Here is a 20,128-nt window from a genome sequence, read left to right on the forward strand (position 1 = left end):
GTGCAAAATAAGTTCTAAGCTATTGTTTTTTATCAGCAAAAGAAAGATGTGCATTAGATATTTTGATTTTTGGGTACAAGAGGTACCCAACCCTTACAAATTAAAAAATAATCATAACAATTACCATCTCCATCCTGATTACTTTGTACTAAATTAAAAAAAATTATAATCGTAACTTAGTAAATCTAAATTAAAAACATTTTTCTTTGATATATATCATAAATAAAATAAAACTTATATAAATTATTTACTTACTAATAAAATAGTTTAATTTAATCTCAATCTCTTTTTTGAACATCATTAATAAAGAGAATAATTATTATTTTTGAATTATTGAGAGAATGTTTTCGTGTTTCTGTCTTATACATGTTTCTTTGTCTGATATTTTTGGCTATATTTAAGATGTTTATAACTATTTTTTAAGCATGCATGGTAATTTAAAGAATATATATCAGTATCCGATGGGCAAGAACATGCAAACAATTGGCAAACAAGATGAATTAATAGTGTTAGAGCTTAATTATTTCATGCATTAATGCAAGTACTTATGCAACAGGTTCCTGTATCTGTTCATTGATCGCCATAGTACTACAAAAATATGCATAAATGGGATTAAAGCTTTGTTATTCAGAATTTCAGATAAAAATTATCTAAAAGAATCCAGAATTATTCACCTTAAAATAGAAATCATTATGGAACAAATTGAAGATAACAGCCTTAATATGTAGGTCTTCTCCCAATTTATCCACACATTCTTTTTTTTATTATTAATATATTATTAATTGATTTCTAATTAAAAATGATCAAGAGGAGGTTTTTTTCTTTTTATATACATTAAACATTCTACTCTTCCATGAATCCATGCATGTGCAGTTATGCATTATTGCACTCACATGCTTGTCCAGGACCCTACGACCCTACTGCACAATACGTACAATGAAATCGTTTTGCTGCAATATTCACACCGCAATATTTCATATTTCATATTTAGTTGTTGTTGCTGCAATCAAGAGTGAAGAAACATAAAGTTTTTTAATTTGTTGTTGTTGTTTCCTTTAATGAGACAATTTTGTTCGAGTTAAGTGAGACTATTATGAGCCATACATCTCTCCATTCGAAATTCAAATATCTACCGTAGTTGCATAATCAAGGTTTGAAGGTAAACTATCTTATCATAGTTTTTATTTTTTAAAACTGTGTTATTATAGTTAATCCACTTGTTCGATAATAAAAAAAGTATATTGTTACTGCTTGATTGATCCTGGATTCTTGGGCTCAGACAGCAACAGCCTCTTGCAATCCCTTGTCGGCCTCAAGAAATTGCAGAGTGTCGGAGAGAAGCAGAGCAGACTGCAACAAAGATGCATGAAGATATACACACCCTAATATTGTTAAAATTGATTTTCCCTAATTAACTAGGAAGTTTTAATTTCTGATTATAATTAGTTTAGCCTTTTGTTCCTGCTCCAATATTCGTTATATTTTTTAGTCAATTTATCTTCACTTATTGTAATTAGTAAATTAAAAAAATTAATAAACTAACAATTAACATTTAACAATAAAAAAATACTCAATCTCTGCCATTGTCAGCATCCTCATGTTCCTAATCCATGGTTAATTATGATATGCACCTAACCCACCCAATATTAAGCTCTTAGTCAAAGCTTATCAGGGTATTTCTTTCTGTACCCTTCAATAATCATTTAACACTCCCTTTTTTCATTCTGAAAGGTAATCCAGAATGTAAAACATTCATTATAGATTATCTTTTCCAAAATGAAAGGAAGGTATCGGGTGATTAATTTAATTATGGGGTGCAGAAGAAAGGATCGACTTACTATATTTGCACTCAACCCATGTCTTTTGTGTGCCTTTGGATGGAAAATTATTTGCTTAAAATGATAGTTTTTTTAAGATAATTATTATTTATTAAGTATATCTATTTTATATTACAAAATTAACATTTTCTTTATTATCATACATATATACATATGGGTTATTCACAAAGTTTTGATGTTAAGTCTGTACAACTTGAACTCATTTTTTTGAGTTTAAAGTTAAGTTTAAGCTTATTTGTTTATTTTAAAATAATGAATTAAACTTGTTTTTTGTTTGTATACAATGGTCCACTGTTGGTAGAATTTATGGTCTCATATATATTACTCAAATCTCCTACTACTATGCCAATCTTAATGGTTCTAATGAATTGAACATAATTAAACATTTTAGTGACTCAAACTTAATAGTTCATGCATGCATATGATCTCTTGTCATTTTCGTCTCTAAGGTTGCATTCTGAACTTGGGTAGATGCTAATATAGAAACAATACTATTTTTGCTAGAGAAAACCTTTTAAATCCAGTGCAGATAGCCACCTGTTTTCTTCAAGATTTCTTAATTTTGCTGCAAATCATTACAAATCACAGAAACAAGCTCAGTAAAATGTCCCCACCACCAACTGAGATCTTGTCTCGATACCATGAAAATGGAACAACAGGATTTGAATATGGAGCCATCACTGATCCGTGTTCATAATGGTTCTGTCTTAGTTAACGTTGCTGCTGCATGTTACCAAATAAAAGACTCGGCCCCGCTTGAGATACAGCTGAATCTAGCAACTGACAAAGGATCACGAGTTCTCATAAGTGTTGGCTGAAAGAGATAGCTTATCTCTTCACACTAATTTCAGGAACAATGGTGCTGATTATTAATCCATGCGTGGACAGTGGATCTCATACTCAAGAGTAGATCCATCACTCTCCTCTTTCTCCCCAAGGCTCTGTTTGATTGTGAGGAGAAATAGAATGAATGAAAATAAAAGGGGATAATTTTATTTAGGCAAGTATTTAAATATCTAACTTCCAATAAATAAATATTTAATAATTAAAAAATTTTACAAAAATACTTATTATTAATTTCATGTGTAAAACTAGAGATGAAATTTATTGTGAGAAAAAATAATTAAACAAAAATTAACTCAATACTCTAATTTTTTTATTCATTTTTTTCTATCAATATTTTTTAATTTTAAAAAAAAAATTCTTGTGTATGCACAAAGGATCTTGAGGGAGAAGGGGGAAGCTAGACCCTTGCTTGCCCAGATAATTTGAAAAAAAAAAAGAAAAAATATAATTGAATGTTAGATTGTTTAATTTCAGAAAAATAAGTGAAAAATAGAGTAAAAATAAAATGATAAATTTGTTTTAGTTTGAATGAAATGAGAGAATTAAATTTAACAGTTTTATATGAAATTACTCTTACAATATAGGAACACATATATGGTTAACATAATTCTCTCACAAGGGGCATTTTCCTCATTGCAAGCAATCACTGTCAAATTCTTGCACATAAAAAAAGCTTCTCCAACCTATCACAAGTGTTCAAATCTTTCACCCGGGAGAGAGAAGCTTCTTTGCGCGTCGCACCCACGCTTATTCAACTTATTTCCACATTCAATCATCTCAATCAAACCACTTGTCACATTTCAGTCTTTGTCCATTTGCTCTAAATCAGTACTACCAAGCAAAGAGTATCGTTTGTAAACATTCAAAAGTTTAAGTGTCCATTTTTATAGGGACTTTATTTATATTTGTGTTGTATAATTTCTAATTTATAAGATAAGAGATAAAATGAGGTAAAGGATAAGTAGCAAGAATAGTAAATAATAACAGATATTAGTAGACAAAGAAATTAATAGGAAACAAAAGAATTAATAGGAAATTCAATAAAATGAAAATGTTAGGACTTAGCATGTCTTGTTTGTTTAAGATGTATTATTTTTTATTAGATTACTTGTCCCTGATGTCTCATGATGACAAACTTATTTTATCTATCTATCTTACAAATGTCTTTGTAAAGATTCAACAAATAAAATGCATAAAGTTCTAATTCTAGATATTTCCTTTAATGCATGGGCATAATGCAATTACTCTATGTTTAACAATGATTTTATTAAGATACCTTCCTTTTAATTCTATTAAAAATTATCCTCTCCGAGTGACTAATTCTCAAAACAAATACATGCAAGGCCTTCCTTGTATTTTTATTAAGGATTATTCTCTGTCAAGTACCTAACCTCCAAAATAATGCAAGAAATTAAAAGTAAGAAAGGATAATAAGATAGAAAATACATGTTGCATTGATAAATATGAAGTATATAATACATCTTTTGACTTTTCAGGCATGTTAGGCCCTAACTAAGAGTTTAGCCTCCTAAAGCCATAAGAGGCCTTACACTGAAAAAGGGGTATAAGAACTGGTAGAGAAAAAGGGATAGAAGGAGGGAATAAAAAATAATGAGAGAAAAGAAAGAATTCCCTAAATGAGAGTTCTCAGGCTTCAGGTGTGTATTAGAGTGTTCTGAGACTCGGTGTGTCCTTTCTCCTTGGCTTGACTCTCTTTTTATAGCTGCTGGAGTAGACTTGGGTCTGCATGCTCTCGCTTAGCGCACTCTTCTTGCTTAGCGTGGATGCATGCATTTGCGCTTAGCGCGTTCTGCTTGCTTAGTGCAGGTGCTTGAATTCCCGCTTAGCGTCAATGCTTGTCTTCGTGCTAAGTGCGCCTTGCGCGTGGAACGCGCTACAATTTAAGCATGAATAACTTCTAAATAATTATTTTTAAGGATATTTTTATCATCATAAACATTTCATATTTAACCGTTATCAAGGGCAAAGTTTAGTGTCATTGTCTAGCCTAGGCCCATGCAACTAAGTCATGTGAGTTTAGTGATATTTTGGCCGTTTAGCTTGGCCTCGAAAACGTGAAAGGGTGCATGCTTGATGCTTTTGCTTAATTTTCTAATCCCAAAAGAGGTAATAAATAGGAGAAGGAGGTCAATAACATATTCTTTCCGTCAAATTATAAATGTAGTTTTAAGTTATTTTACATAGACTAAAAAATATTAATAAATAAATGAAAAAATTAATTTTATAAAATTAATTTTATCTAATTATCATTAATTTATTTTTAATTTTTATTTCTTATCATTAATAAATGGAGTACTATTTAACTCCCACCACTAAGGTTGACTCAACCAATTTGTTTTCGGTCCAAACAATCCACGCCAGGAGCATGCACTGATAAAAATCTGTAAATTAATTGGAATTTTCAGGGGATCATTGGTTCATGAGTTGAAAATACATTTCAAGACAACTTGTCTTCAATTATCACTGGAAGCACGAGGTTTCAGTCCATTCATTTAGTTCATAGCAAATGGCAGAATTTACACAATAATTGAAATCTGTTGCAGCATAGACTTTACTGCAAGATGCTTGTGTGATTAATTGTTAAAATTGACGGTGGAATATCTCCATGTGTACAACTTCATGGCCTTCTAGACATTATTGGTGTGTCATAAATCCTGTTTTGCTAGCCATGTGGTGGCACGGGATTATGGCTTTTTTTTCCCTTTCTCTTTGCCTTGTTTTTGTACTGTTTTGCAATACTGTTGCTATTGTTTAGTCTTTATCAATAAATATGTTTTGCTTATTAAGAAGAAAAGAAAAAGGGCAAATAATATTATAGACACACAAATTAAGAGCCAAAATCTGAAGCTGAATGCCGGCGAATATAGGGGAAGAAGTCAACGCGCCAAAGGTTGCATTAAATTGGCTCCACTCACTGCAAATCCAAATGATTGAGATAAACATGTTCACTCCCTTTCGAGATCCTATGCAAGTTCACTTTGTAAATCTCTCCCACAGTACTCTACATTAAACACTACTGTAGCTGATAATTCCAAATTAACTATAAAATCTAATATGATTTTAAATTGTGATTGTGATGAATAAAAATAATAATATTTATGTTACAGGCAATTATGATTGCGGCTGATGAAATCGCAATTGTATTGCGGTGAGAAAAAAATCTTTTGCAATTTAATTGTAGATCGTAATTTAAAACTATATATGAAACCTAGTTTCAAATTGTAACTCACTGTATCACAACTTTGTTGTTGTCTATCCAAGAAAGAGCATTGAAGGACGGGATAGTCATGCATGAAGACATTCATATCTTTTATATATTGGGAATGTTGTGTGGGATCTTTCCCTCTTTTCACAAAGGTACTTATTTGTTTTTCTTTGGCTATGTTTTAATTAAGATATATAGATAGAAATAGGAAAATGATAGTTTAATTTTAACTATTCGTGAAGTTGCTGAGGTAGCATAAGAGGTGGACAACACTGATTATGATAATTCTTACCGTCATGCTTTCAGTGTTGTCTTTTTAGAGTTGTTATGTAAGCTACATGTTTAGTTATGCAGAAATTATAGTTGTAAGTATAATTATGAAATTCTTTGTCATATTCAAGATCTAATTCATCTGAATTTAATTGAGAGAACCTATTTAAGAGAATAAACTATGTCTTAATTTTTTTTCTATTCACAAATTAAATCTGAACCTAAAATTAGTTTTAAGGAAAATAAACTTTGTAACTTTATTTTTATTACAATTTTGCACCTTGAATTTAATATGGGCATTACTATTTTTTATCAGTGATATGGGCATTACTATCAAAGCATATGTTGTGACCTTTTCAAGGAAAATATACCAATCTATTAACCGGTAATAATCATATGAATATCGAAGGTTTTAGCATGGTTTCGAGGGAAAATAATAAGAAGAAAAAAAGTTCATAAGGAATGAGACTTATTTAACAAGCGCCACAACTCGATGTGACTTATTTATCCCATATGGACCTTATTAAGAAGCATGTTGATCCCCACAACCAACATACTAAAGGGAGGAGTCATGCGATTAGCCATTTCCATATTTTTGTTTTGTTTTTCTTTTTCTAAATTATAAAAGCAATTCTTTTAGTATAATACACTGACGATTTGCTTCATAAACTAATATTATATAAAGATGGAGATACACTATTTTAAAACTTACCCTTTTTTGTTATCTTTTTATAATATTTAATTTTCATTTACATAAAATCGTGTGTATGTGTATATTATTTTATGAAAAACAAACCTGCTGCTGCAATAATGGAGCTCGATCACATCATTCTTTCAAGTGGCTTGTACAATAGTAAATCAAAATCAAGAGTTATAAAATTGACTCTTAGTGAAAAAATAAACAATGAGAAAAAGTGGTGAATTTAAAGTCATTGTTCGATAATAATAAAAATTAACATTTAATATCACGATTCTATTATTCTGTTATAAGCTACAATTAGTTAGTTATTAAGCAGTTAGTTAGTTACCTTTTATACAGTTAGTTAGTTACTCCTTATCATTTGTATATAAACCATTTCTTGTAATACTTTCATCAATTAATTACAATCTATTTTTTTCATCCTGCACTTTCATATTTGATATGGTATTAGAAGTTATTCCTTCTGCGCCTATTGCTTCCTCTTGAAGCCTCTCTCTGTACCTTTCCTTCTCTCCTGGTATTGTCTTAGTTTCACACCCTCTTACAAGTGAAAACTACAATTCTTGGAAGAAAGCAATGCGCATGGCACTTCATGGGAAGAACAAATATGGGTTTGTCGATGGTTCAATTCCTGAACTTGATTTGGGTCACTCCACTCATGCTTTGTGGCATCACAATGATAGTATCATCTCTTCCTGGCTTCTTAATTCGTTATCAAAAGAGATGCAAGTAAGTATCTTACATTGTTCTTCTGCCAAAGCAATCTGGGATGATCTCCAAGTACGTTTCGATCAGTGTAATGGTCCTCTGATTTTTCAGCTTAAGCATGAATTGATCATTCTACAACAAGGGTCCATGTATGTTTCTTCCTTCTACTCCAAACTTCATTCTCTCTGGGAGTCACTGTCAGAACTGAAACCATCACATAGTTGCACCTGTGGCAGAATTAAACCATGGTGTGATTTTGAACAGATAGAGTATGCTATGCAGTTTTTGATGGGGCTGAACGAATCTTTCTCTACTATCAGAGGTCAAATTCTATCCATGGATCCCTTTCCCTCAGTAACTAAGGTTTTTGCCTTAGTTGTTCAAGAAGAAAAGCAAAAAGAGGTTGGTGCTTCCACGTCTGGAACTTCTGCTAGTGAAGTTTCACATGTTTTTGCCTTCAAGAATTCTTCTACTGCACAAAATAATTCTGAAAAATGCTCCATAGGCTCTTCCAAGAATCGCCCCTTGTGTGCTCATTGTGGTATGTTGGGTCATACTCAGGATCGTTGTTTCAAGTTGCATGGCTATCCTCCAAATTATAAGAAGACTGGATATTCCTCAGAGGTCAAGAAGCACTATTCTTCTTCTTCTTCTGAACCACCACACAAGGTTGCTCAACAAGTGTCTGTTGATATGCCTCACTCACAACCTTCTTCTGGGGACTTAGGTTCCCAGTTTCAGCTTATTGCCCAGCAATATAGCCAATTGATGAATCTTTTAGAAAGTCATGCTACCAATGTTGTCATTCCTCACGGTGTTTCTTCCGCTAGTGGTATGATCCTTTCTACTTCCACTTCTAATTTTCTTCATGATTGTTGGCTTTTAGATTCTGGTGCAAGCATTCATATTACTTGCTCTCTTCATCATTTTTTATCTTATCAGCTTGTTTATGATAAAATTGTAACTCTGCCTAACAGTGACATTATACCCATTCTTGCCATTGGTTCAGTTTGCTTAACCAATACCTTAGTCTTGCATAATGTTGCCTACATTCCTAAATTCAAATTCAATTTAATTTCAGTTAGTGTCCTTCTAACCAATCCTAATTTGTCCATTTCTTTTTCCCAAAATGAATTTGATATTCAGGAGAAGCAAGCTTGCAAGAGGATTGGTAGAGGGGATCTTATCCAAGGCCTTTATGTCCTAGACCTCAAGGACACTCATGATTGAAAATTTACTTTTTCTGTTATCAATTCACATGCAAATTCCACTCTTTGTAACAATGCTCATATTTGGCATTCTAGATTTGGTCATCTATCAAACAAAGTTTTCAATCATTTGAATAATAAAATTGGTTTACACTTCTCCCCTAATTTCTCTTCTTCTAATTGTTCTGTTTGTCCACTTGCTAAATTTAGAAGATTATTTTTTCCTAACTCTAATCATTTATCTGATTTACCTTTTGACTTACTTCACTGTGATATATGGGGTCCCTATGCCCACCCTACATATGAAGGAAAGAGATTTTTCCTTACATTGGTAGATGACTGCTAAAGATTCACTTGGTTATTTCTGCTTAAGCACAAATTTGAAGCTTCAATCTATGTGAAACAATTTTTCACCATGGTTCAAACTCAATTTTTTGTATCTATCAAGTGCCTCAGGTCTGATAATGCTAAGGAGCTTGCTCTCACTCAGTTTTTGGCTTCCATAGGCACTCTTCATCAATTTTCCTATGTTGAGAGACCAAAACAAAATTCAGTAGTGGAAAGGAAGCATCAACATCTACTCAATGTAGCCAGAGCTTTGTATTTCCAATCTAAAGTCCATATCTCTTTTTGGGGAAATTGTGTTACCATTGTAGTCCTTCTCATCAACAGAACTCCTTCACCATTACTGAAACACAGCTCACCCTTCAACATTCTATTCAAGAAGGAACCCAACTATCATGCCTTGAGGAGTTTTGGTTGTTTTTCCTTTGCTTCCACCCTTCCATCATCTAGGAACAAGTTTTCTCCTAGAGCAGTACCTGCAGTTTTTGTTGGTTACCCACAAGGTTATAAAGGATACAAATTGTATAGCTTGGACACTAAGAAGTTTTTTGTGTCTAGAGATGTTGTCTTTCATGAATCCATTTTTCCATTTCAAACCATTTCACAACCCCAAGTCATCCTTGATTCCTTACTTGATTTGGTTATCCCCATTCCTCTCACTAATACATTACTTAACCCTGACCAAAATACTAGCCAATCACCATAGATAGCTACTAGCTCTAACCAAGACCCAAGTGATTCACCCTTAATCCCTGGCTCAGATCAACCTGACCCTTTGCCCCCTGTTACTTTAAGATGGAGTACACGCCACACTAAGCCTCCCTTATACTTGTCTGACTATGTTACATCACAATCAAAGGCTGCATATCCAATCCAGCATCATTGTTCCTTGTTGGCTCTTAGCTCCCCTTACAGAGCTTTCATTAACCAGATTTTAGCTGTATACGAACCTCAATTTTATATCAAGCTGCTCCTTATCCTGAATGGCATCGGGCAATGAATAAGGAAATCCAAGCTCTTGAGGCAAATTCCACTTGGACACTTGTTCCCTTACCACCTGATAAGCATTGTATAGGATGTAGATGGGTGTATAAGGTTAAATATAAAATAGATGGCTATGTAGATAGATACAAAGCTCGATTGGTTGCCAAAGGATATACTCAACAAGCTGGAATCGATTTCTCTGATACCTTCTCTCCAATAGCCAAGCTTACCACTGTGAGAGTTTTGCTCTGTGTTGCTGCTGCTAGAAACTGGTGCCTCCTCCAATTAGATGTTAATAATGTTTTTTTGAATGGAGATTTGTTTGAAGAAGTTTATATGGAACTTCCCAAAGGTTACAAGTCAGAAAATTCTTCCTTGGTATGCAAATTGAACAAATCATTGTATGGACTTAAACAAGCTTCTAGACAATGATTTTGTAAGTTCTCCACTACCCTTCTTAGTCATGGGTTCCATCAATCCAAGCATGATTACTCCCTATTCATCATTGGTTCAGGAAATTCCTTAGTTATTCTACTAGTGTATGTAGATGACATCATCCTGTCAAGACCAAATTTTGCCTCTATGCAAGCTATTTAGACCAAATTGCAGTCTATGTTTCAATTGAAGATCCTTGGCCCTTTGAAATATTTTCTTGGCTTAGAAATAGCCAAATCCAACAGAGGTATCTCACTTTTCCCGGCTAAAGTATACTCTATCTCTTTTAGAAGATACAGGTTTTTTGGCCAGCAAACCTTCCAATCTACCAATGGATCCCATTCTGAAACTCAATCTTCATGATGGAGACTTACTCCCTAATCTCTCAATGTATAAAAGGTTAATTGGTAGATTGATTTATCTGACCATTTCACGTCCTGATATCACATTTGTTGTGAATCGCTTGAGTCAATATATAAAAGAACCTAGAGTTCCTCACCTACATGTTGTTCATCATCTTCTGCAGTATCTCAAATCTGCTCCCAGACAAGGTTTATTTTTCCCAACTCAGAACTCTCTCAAACTCATTACCTTTGCTGATGTTGATTGGGCCAGCTATGTTGATACTAGTGAAGTTGTTTGGTTAAAACAGTTACTTCTTCACTTTGAAATTGATGTGCCCTCTGCGATGTTGTTTTGTGATAATAAATCTACTATAAGCCTTGCCACCAACCCTTCCCACCATGAACGGTCCAAGCACATTGACATAGATTACCATTTCATCAGGGAGTTTGTTCAGTCCAAAGTAATCAAGCTTGTCCATGTCAAGAACCAACAACAAGTTACTGATGTTTTTACAAAAGCACTTTCAGACTCGACTTTTGATAAATTTATTGTCAAGTTGAAAATGATTAACACCTATTTACTAACTTGAGGGGGTATCACAATTCTGTTAGTCTATTATAAGCTACAGTTAGTTAGTTACCTCTTATACAGTTAGTTAGTTACTCCTTATCCTTTGTATATAAATTATTTCTTGTAGCACTTTCATCAATGAATTACAATCTGTTTTTTTCATCCTGCACTTTCATATCTGATATTTAACAACTAATATTTATTAATAAAAAAATAATATATCAAAATCAATTTATGTATATCGATTACCATATTCGCAATTAATTTGTATAATATGCATACATGGACATACAATTTTGTCATTAAGATATAAAGGAACATCAAAGATAAGACTCGGCTAATTGAAGAAGTTTCTCTCAATTGATCCACGCGGATTAAATAATAGTAAATGAGTGCATACAAATGATCAAGACAGATAAGGTTTATTATTATTATTATTATTATTATTATATGGACTACGTACCTATGTATGCTGCAGTATGCATTATTGTAGTCACATGCTTGCCCCCAGCTGGTCCCTAGATAAAGTCGTGCACCCATACGTCTAGCAGAGAGTGTACACTGAGAAGATTGCAGAGTACCAAGGGTGAAGGAAAGAATACCCTACTGCTGATTTCTGTAATTAACTTCCTATTACTTACTATGACACAGAACACTATAATGAAGTTTTAATGTCTAATTATAAATAATTTAGCCTTTTAATTTGCTACTGCTTCAAGATGTATTATATATATGTGTAGATGATCAATTATATATCCTTTAGCCAGTTTAATTTATAATTGTTAGCATTATTATTATTTATGTAAAGTCACACAAGGTAAGAGAAGCTTGTAATATTATCCACTCATACTTATATTAATTGTAACATTTATAACAATTTGATAATGAATTTTTATCAATAAAAATATTCAAAAAAGCACGTACGTTTATCATAAATTTTATATGAATTCGTTTGTGTAGTACTATTAGGACAAATATAGGGGAAGAAATCAGCGCGTCATATATGGTTGCATTAAAAATGAGTTTGGCCACTCTCCACAAGATTGAGATAAATTAACACTTGCTTTCTCCTTTGAAACCTCTTTCAAGTTCATTTGGTTTGTAACATTTTCCACAGTAAAGAATAGAGTCATTGTCTACCAAGAAATTAAGAGCGTTGAAGATATGGATAATTATGCATGGAATACGCTCAAATCTTATTTGCAAAGGCGGTGAAGTGTTTCCTACTTTTAGCACATAATAACTTATCCCTGCAATGTTGATGATGTAAATGAGACAACCATAGCGATAGTAGTGTCAGAACGAATGACGGATTACTTTGTAGTTATCTTTTGATGTTATGTGGAAAGGATTTTCTCTTTTGATAGTCAAGTGTTATAATCTCACTGATTATTTTTTAAAGCTTCTACTTTACAATAGAACCAAGTATTATATATCATTTTGATCATATAATTAGTTAATGGGAGACCTCTAACATTTATTCGTAGTAAGAACTAAACATTTAAAATGTAAAAGTTACAAGACTAGACATTGTTATGATGGTTTGATTACGGTCTAATAACGAGTAGTTCTATAAGTTCAACAACTATTACTATTGGACATAAGGACATGGTTCCCCAATGACTAGAAAATGAGTGGTCAAATAGCTAGGTTTACAATAGACTCTAGCTAGTAGGATCATATTAAAATTAGTATTTAAGTGTAACCTCTAAAGCTAATTCCTAAAGTGAGAGGTAGTCTACCTATATACACGGTTTTGGCCATTATTACTACTCAACGCAGAATCTCTAATATACCCTCCTCATGTGTGCCTTGAAGTTTATAAAAATGGATGTCTAGCTACCGTTGATTTGATAACAAGCTCCTAAGGAATTATCCAATAGGCCCCACAGCTATTAAGATTAACCTTTAATATTATCTTAGATTTTTTTTTTTTATCATACAGCATCTCAGAATTTAAAGTTTGAATTAAACTTAATTTCAAAAATTAGTTCATTAACTGAGAGTTATATTCTTTTTATATATGTTAGGTTAGTCATATATATCATTTTTAACATCAATCAATCAACATATATGTGAAAGAATTTTACAAGAATTTTACACTTAGAGAAAAAGATTGTTGGAATGTATGTTTGAAGATAAGATTTCACATGAACAAGTTGAATAATATATGAGTGAAAAGACTTACATAATGAATTATACTTTTGATAATTTATTTAAAATTTCTTTACTTTTAAAGAGGTCTAATGTGGTAATACTACATTTTCAAGAACGCAAATAATACAGTTTATTCCCATAAAATTATAATTATGATTCCTATGATTTGACAAAATACTCCTTCCATTCAATTTTTAATTGCTGGTTTTTTGGAAAACTATTTTTTCTATTTATCTATCGTTTAATTTTTAAGATTACATTAATTATTTTTTTTATCAATTATTATATCATTACTTCTTTTTTAATCTTTAATTAATTTACACATACATTTATTGGGGAGTGAAAAACAAATATAATAAAAAATAGAAAATTTTATAATTATTTTATTAGAATCAAGAAAATTTATTACATTTCTTGATTTCTACAAATTAAATAATCTTAAAAGAAAGATAAAAAATCAAAATTTTAGTATATTTTTTCATATTTATAATATATATAGTTTTTAGTTTATTTTTACAAGAAATATTTTTTATTTTATTATCTAATATTTTTAAACTTTTATTTTTAGAACCTATTGTTAATCTAACGAATCAAGACTAATGATAACTATCAAAATCAAAATTTTGAAAATATCAAGTAATATAAAATGTATTTTTTAGGTAGTGAAAAGAAAAAAATATTACAACTACCAAAAACATATTTAAGTTATTATTAAATCTCATTTTACATGATGAAAATAAATAAAAAAATACATATGACCCTTTTTAGTGTTTATGTATGTCTAAAAAAAAGCGTTTATATATGTAAATGCTTAAGATTAAAAGAAAATACATACTGTATATCACTTTATTAAGTTTATGTGTACAGTGTACGCGTAAAATCTATGAACACTTGCACCGACAGTCATAACAAACCGTCAATATATGTACCCTAGCACATTTCATATGTACAAAGCAAGCAATAAAGATCCCCCATCTACCAAATCTGCAGAGACTTTGAACTTGGTTTAGGGCTGGTTCTGTTAAACATTCAGCTCAAATCAAACAAAATCTTGCACATAAGAATGAGTATAGGAGAGTCCCACACACAAAGAATCATCAAACAATCAATATTCGTTTATGGGCCAATCCAAAAGTTTTGGTTGTTATTAGAAACCTTCACTTGAAGCAGAAAGCCATGCACATTGCCAGATTGTATAGGCCATCATATATTAATACAAGGTTTTAAAAATTGGTCCGAGATTGTGATTTAGACTGTAACATCAAGATATTTTAATTTTCTTTGATCACATCGGTTGCATTTGTTCTTGTGATATTAAGAAAAGCGACCAAACTGCAATGCAAATGTAACCTATTATATATATATATATATATATATATATAGTAAGACATAGGGAGAAGAAATTCTTGGCCCTACCTCAACGATAACCTGCTTAGCGCGTATGGGAAAGAACGATTGACCTGTCAAAATCATGCAATGTATCTGTAAGGGTTACACACACACCCGCCACATGCTATTGGCCTCTCACCTACAATCAAGATTTTTCGTGTGTTTTCAGTGTGTTCTCGGTATAAAAAGCCGAACTCATCATGTAGAGTCCCCAAGCTCAAAATTTATATATATTAGAAGCTTTCAATCGCTATTAATTCAATAAACTAAATATATATCCCTTCAAGAAGAAAAAAACTAGCATTCAGAGTTGAAGATGATGCTTAGGACCTTTGTTGGGAAGATAGAAATGGGTATTTCACAGTTTGTACACAGAAGGCCACCACTGAGGAACTTCAATGAATCCACAACCACAAGTGTGGTGCCAGATGATGTTAGGGAAGGATATTTTGCTGTTCTTGGAACAAAGGGCGGAGAATCCAAAAGGTTCGTTGTTAGCTTACATTACTTGAATGATCCTGCTTTCTTGGGACTGCTTGATCAAGCTCAGGAAGAGTTTGGTTTCAGGAAAAAGGGAGCACTTTCAATCCCTTGTCAGCCTCAAGAATTCTTGAGGGTTGCAGAGTGTAGAGAAGAGAAGCAACAAAGTTGCAAGGGATACTTATGGAGGATTCTACTTAAGTTGTTGATGATTCTTTTTATTCTTTAGTCACTTAATTAATTGTTCCCTTTTACAGTGTAACAAAGGTAGATCAAATGTTATTGCTTTAATAATTTCTTTGATTTAACGCACACTTGAAAGCAAAATATTTGCAATTATTTCTTTCGAGAAGCTTACAAAATTAACTATTATTTCTCTAAAATAAGTTAAATCAAACACATTCTGATATTCTTCCATATGTATGATGAAATTGCAACTGTTTTGAGTATGATCTTACCCGCAGAGATTATGCATAGGAATATCAGTGCAACTGTTCAATCCAAGGGATTCCAAGCCCTCTGCTGAACAATCGAGCAGAAAAGGTATCATATATAAAATGAAAAAGGTTACTATATTCACACACAACAAATAAAGAAATATAATTAAAGGAAAATAAATTCAGAAAGTGGAGAAATATTTGATCAATATATACAGTTGGCAAACAAAATGAGGGATATTTGCAATTGAAGAATTGATTTGTTGCTACAAACCATGTCCATGACTTTTTTTCACTTTAATTTCTTTACTACACTGATTCAAAAATATGTTGATTTGATTCTTCTTAAGCAGTCATCACTATGTACAGCTATATCAGATACTAGTACTATATAAGCTTTTACTGAGAGCTTCGTAATGCCCTAATTACTTAGAATGCGTCTCATGAACTTTTTTGTGGGAGAAGAAATAAATCTTTAAAAAACCCATCAAGCTCACTGATATGCATGCACCAAAATGCTTTTACTGCTGAAAAAGATTAGAAGATTACTGGTTGGTGCAGTTGTCCCGTTTTGTACAGTCACGGTGAGTTGGAGGCTAAATCGATCTGTATAGCGAGGAACTGAGGATATTAATTGCAATAATGACAAATTTCAGTCCTTATCTTCCAATGAAATGTCTAACTCTCTCTAGCTTCCAAATATCTAATTCTTTTGTCATCTTAAAAGAAAATAATTTGCATGGATATAATGCTTTCATTTGAAATGAACTATTATATGCCTTTCCCATTGGAATCATAGAATTGATGGTGTACAAATTTATTTGAATAAATTATAGTGAATACTGTAAATGGTTTGTCTAAATTATAGTCACTATTTTCTTGTATACTAACCGCTAATGTGTTCTTCCATTTGAATAATAATTTATTAAAAAGTAGTAGACAAAGAATACATGTTTAGAATACAACAACAACAACAACGCCTTATCCCACTAGGTGGGGTCGGCTACATGGATCAACTTCCGCCATAATGTTCTATCAAGTACCATACTTTTATCCAAACCATTAATTTCGAGATCCTTTTTGATAACCTCTCTTATAGTCTTTTTGGGTCTTCCTCTGCCTCGAATTGTTTGTCTTCTCTCCATCTGGTCTACTCTCCTCATTACAGAGTCTACCGGTCTTCTCTCTACATGCCCAAACTACCTAAGTCTATTTTCCACCATCTTCTCTACAATAGGCGCTACTCCAACCCTCTCTCTAAAATGATTAAGTAAATTTCATACTTCTTCCAATACATTTTCTAGACAGTCAATGATATACAAATTTACCAAGCTCAACACACTTATGATACATTCGTAGCCCGGTCTGCTTAATTTCCTTAAAAACAAAATAAGTTTAGACTAAAATATTGATTTACACAATATTTGGTAAAATTAATCAAAAGCTAATTTTTTTTAAATAACTTATTAAATGACAAATATTCAATAAAATTATCTATCAAAGTATTTTAAAAATATAAAATGACAAAAGTAAATATATTTATATGATATTTTTATATAAATTTTAATTTTATTTTATGGATAAAAATATATTTTGAGGTGTTATAATTTATTTTTAACTATTACTATTATTAAAATGATTTATCTATAATAATAGTTTATTTATATTTTCAATAATTATGAAAATTTGGAGTTTGAGAATAAAAATTAATAAATATTATTCATACGTTATTTGTACAATAGGACTTAACTTCTTCTGAATTTTTATCCAGAAGATGTTAAAGTTAATGAATTTAGAGTAATTTTGATTATATTTTGTGTAGAGTTATAGCAGGGGCATGGAAGAGGATTAATGAACTAAAGTGTCGTGCTCAGCGTGATCTCCTCGCTCAACGAGTTAAAACCGCTCAATTCAAGCAAGCCGCTTAGCGCAAGAAGCCATATTGGAAGACAATTGTCACAAGTAAGCGCGTTAAACACGCATCCTACGCTTAGCATGTGGCCACTTGATCCAGCTGGACATGCGCTCTCAGTGCGAATGTCCCACTAAGTGCATAAGAGATTTCTAATTGGTCACTTAGTTGGTGAAACATATAAAAAGGAAAGGAAACATTTTGTTTTCTAGAAGAATGAAAAAACTAGAAGAACAAAGAAACCAAAAGAAGCAAAGAAAAGCAAGAAGTCAATGGAAAGAAAATTTGTTTCCGAAGCTCTAGTCGATCTGTTTCAATTCATTTCTCTTCCATTTTCTTCTCTTTCATCCCACTTTTATATTTTTAAGTCTCTCATGACAATGAGAGACTAAAATCACTCGTTGTTGGGAGTTTTGTTAACCAAACTCTCCTTTGTGTAATAATTTTGAGCTATCTTTTAATATAATATTGTTATTATTATTTATCTCTGTGTTTATCTACACAATTATAGTTTGATCATCCATCTTCATGTATTGTTTTAGATATAAATATTTGGAAATGTTTGTATGCTAAGAACTTGGAAAGAATATCTAAAGTGAGTCATATTTAGGGAGAGTGGTTTTCTTGAGCTTGTTCTTTGCTCTTAATGCAAATCATTTAGTATTCAATACCAAGGAATTGGGAGCAATATTAAGTGATTTAAGTTCTTTCATTTGAGGGATCTTGGTTAGAATGGACTAGTAGATGCAGATAATAATTATATTAATGTTAAAAGAGAAAAATTTATTAAGATTACATCAAGAGAAGTTCTGACAAGCGGAGCCCCCAACATGTTCTTCAACTTATCACAACACCATCTCATAACTTCAAGCAATTGTTTTCTTAACCTTCATGTTCCTTGCTTTATAGTTAATTCCTTTTAATTTATACTTGTAGTTAATTAATGAATAAGATTCAATTTGAGTCACTAACTGCTTAATCGTTAGATATACATATAACTTTAAGTACAAGCATAGTCCCTGTAGAATTCGATACTTGATCTTACCGTTTTATACTACTTGTATAACTTAGTATGCTTGCCAAGGAGTCAAAAAAATTTTGGCACCGTTGTCGGGGACTTTTGTTCCTTGAACTCGGTAGTTAAATATATCTGATTTTGAGCAATTATTCTTCATTCATTGATTCTTTGTATTTAATATGTTAATACATATTAGATTCTTTAACTTGATAACCTGTTCTCAAGTTATTTTAGCCTTCTTATATGCGAGGTAAGGCTTCTGAGGTAAACCTTGTTCCACTAAATGTGGAAATCGTGGCAACCTATAGGAAAAACAACACCTTAAAGAGGAGGAGAGAATAGCTAGAAAAGCATGCAAATCAAGGAAGTAAAGGAATCTCATCCTCCACAGCATCCTCACCATTTCCACTTGATTTGGATGAGCCAACTACATCCACTCCTTTTTTCTATTTTTGCAGATAACTCAATCGCAGGAGATGAGTCATAGAGAGTTTACCTTGGAGGACTATTCCAGCTCCTCATCACCACAGTACTTCACCAGTATTGTGCAGCCAGAGGTACAAGCGACCAACATCTCATATCCCCATTTTCTTATACAGCTAATACAAGGTAACCTATTCCAAGGATTGCCAAATGAAGATCCTTGCGCCCACTTGGCCACTTACATAGAAATATGTAATACAGTCAAGATAGATGGTGTTCTGGAAGGTGTTATTTGCCTCAACCTATTCTTCTTTTCCCTTGCCAACAAATCTAAGAGATGGCTTCACTCATTTAAAGGAAATAGCCTGAGAACTTGGGAAGAGGTTGTGGAGAAAATCTTGAAGAAATACTTTCCAGAATCCAAGACAGCACATGGCAAGGCTTAGATTTCTTCATTTCATCAGTTTCCAAACAAATCACTCAACGAAGCTTTAGATGGCTTTCGCAATTTACTCCGTTGGACTCCAACGCATGGATTTAGTGAGGCAATACAACTAAATATCTTTATTGATGGCTTACGACCTCAATCGAAGAAACTTCTATACACTTTCACTAGTGGTAAGATAAAGTTAAAAACACCTGATGAAGCTATGAAGCTATGGAGCTAATTGAAAACATGGCAGCCAATGACGATGTAATTCTTCGAGATAAAGCTTAAACTCCTACAAAGAAAAGTCTATTTGAACTCACTTCCCAAGACGCATTGTTGGCTCAGAACAAGCTTCTAGCAAAGAGACTAGAGACCTTGACTAAAACCCTAAGCAAACTTCCCAAACA

At 32.3% G+C, this 20,128-nt stretch overlaps 2 protein-coding genes across 2 annotated transcripts; both read left to right on the forward strand.

Annotated features, from left to right (window-relative positions):
* Window positions 1–7,462: 7,462 nt before the first annotated feature.
* Window positions 7,463–8,818, forward strand: LOC114370325. Its single transcript, XM_028327637.1, has one exon. The coding sequence runs from the start codon at window positions 7,463–7,465 to the stop codon at window positions 8,816–8,818; it is 1,356 nt and encodes a 451-aa protein (XP_028183438.1).
* A 6,401-nt stretch (window positions 8,819–15,219) lies between these two features.
* On the forward strand, window positions 15,220–15,795 carry LOC114369448 (auxin-induced protein X10A-like). Its single transcript, XM_028326680.1, has one exon. The coding sequence runs from the start codon at window positions 15,338–15,340 to the stop codon at window positions 15,728–15,730; it is 393 nt and encodes a 130-aa protein (XP_028182481.1). The 5' UTR covers window positions 15,220–15,337; the 3' UTR covers window positions 15,731–15,795.
* The last annotated feature ends 4,333 nt before the right edge of the window (window positions 15,796–20,128 follow it).

The sequence above is a fragment of the Glycine soja genome, chromosome 10, assembly GCF_004193775.1.
Source record: "Glycine soja cultivar W05 chromosome 10, ASM419377v2, whole genome shotgun sequence".
NCBI lineage: Eukaryota > Viridiplantae > Streptophyta > Magnoliopsida > Fabales > Fabaceae > Glycine > Glycine soja.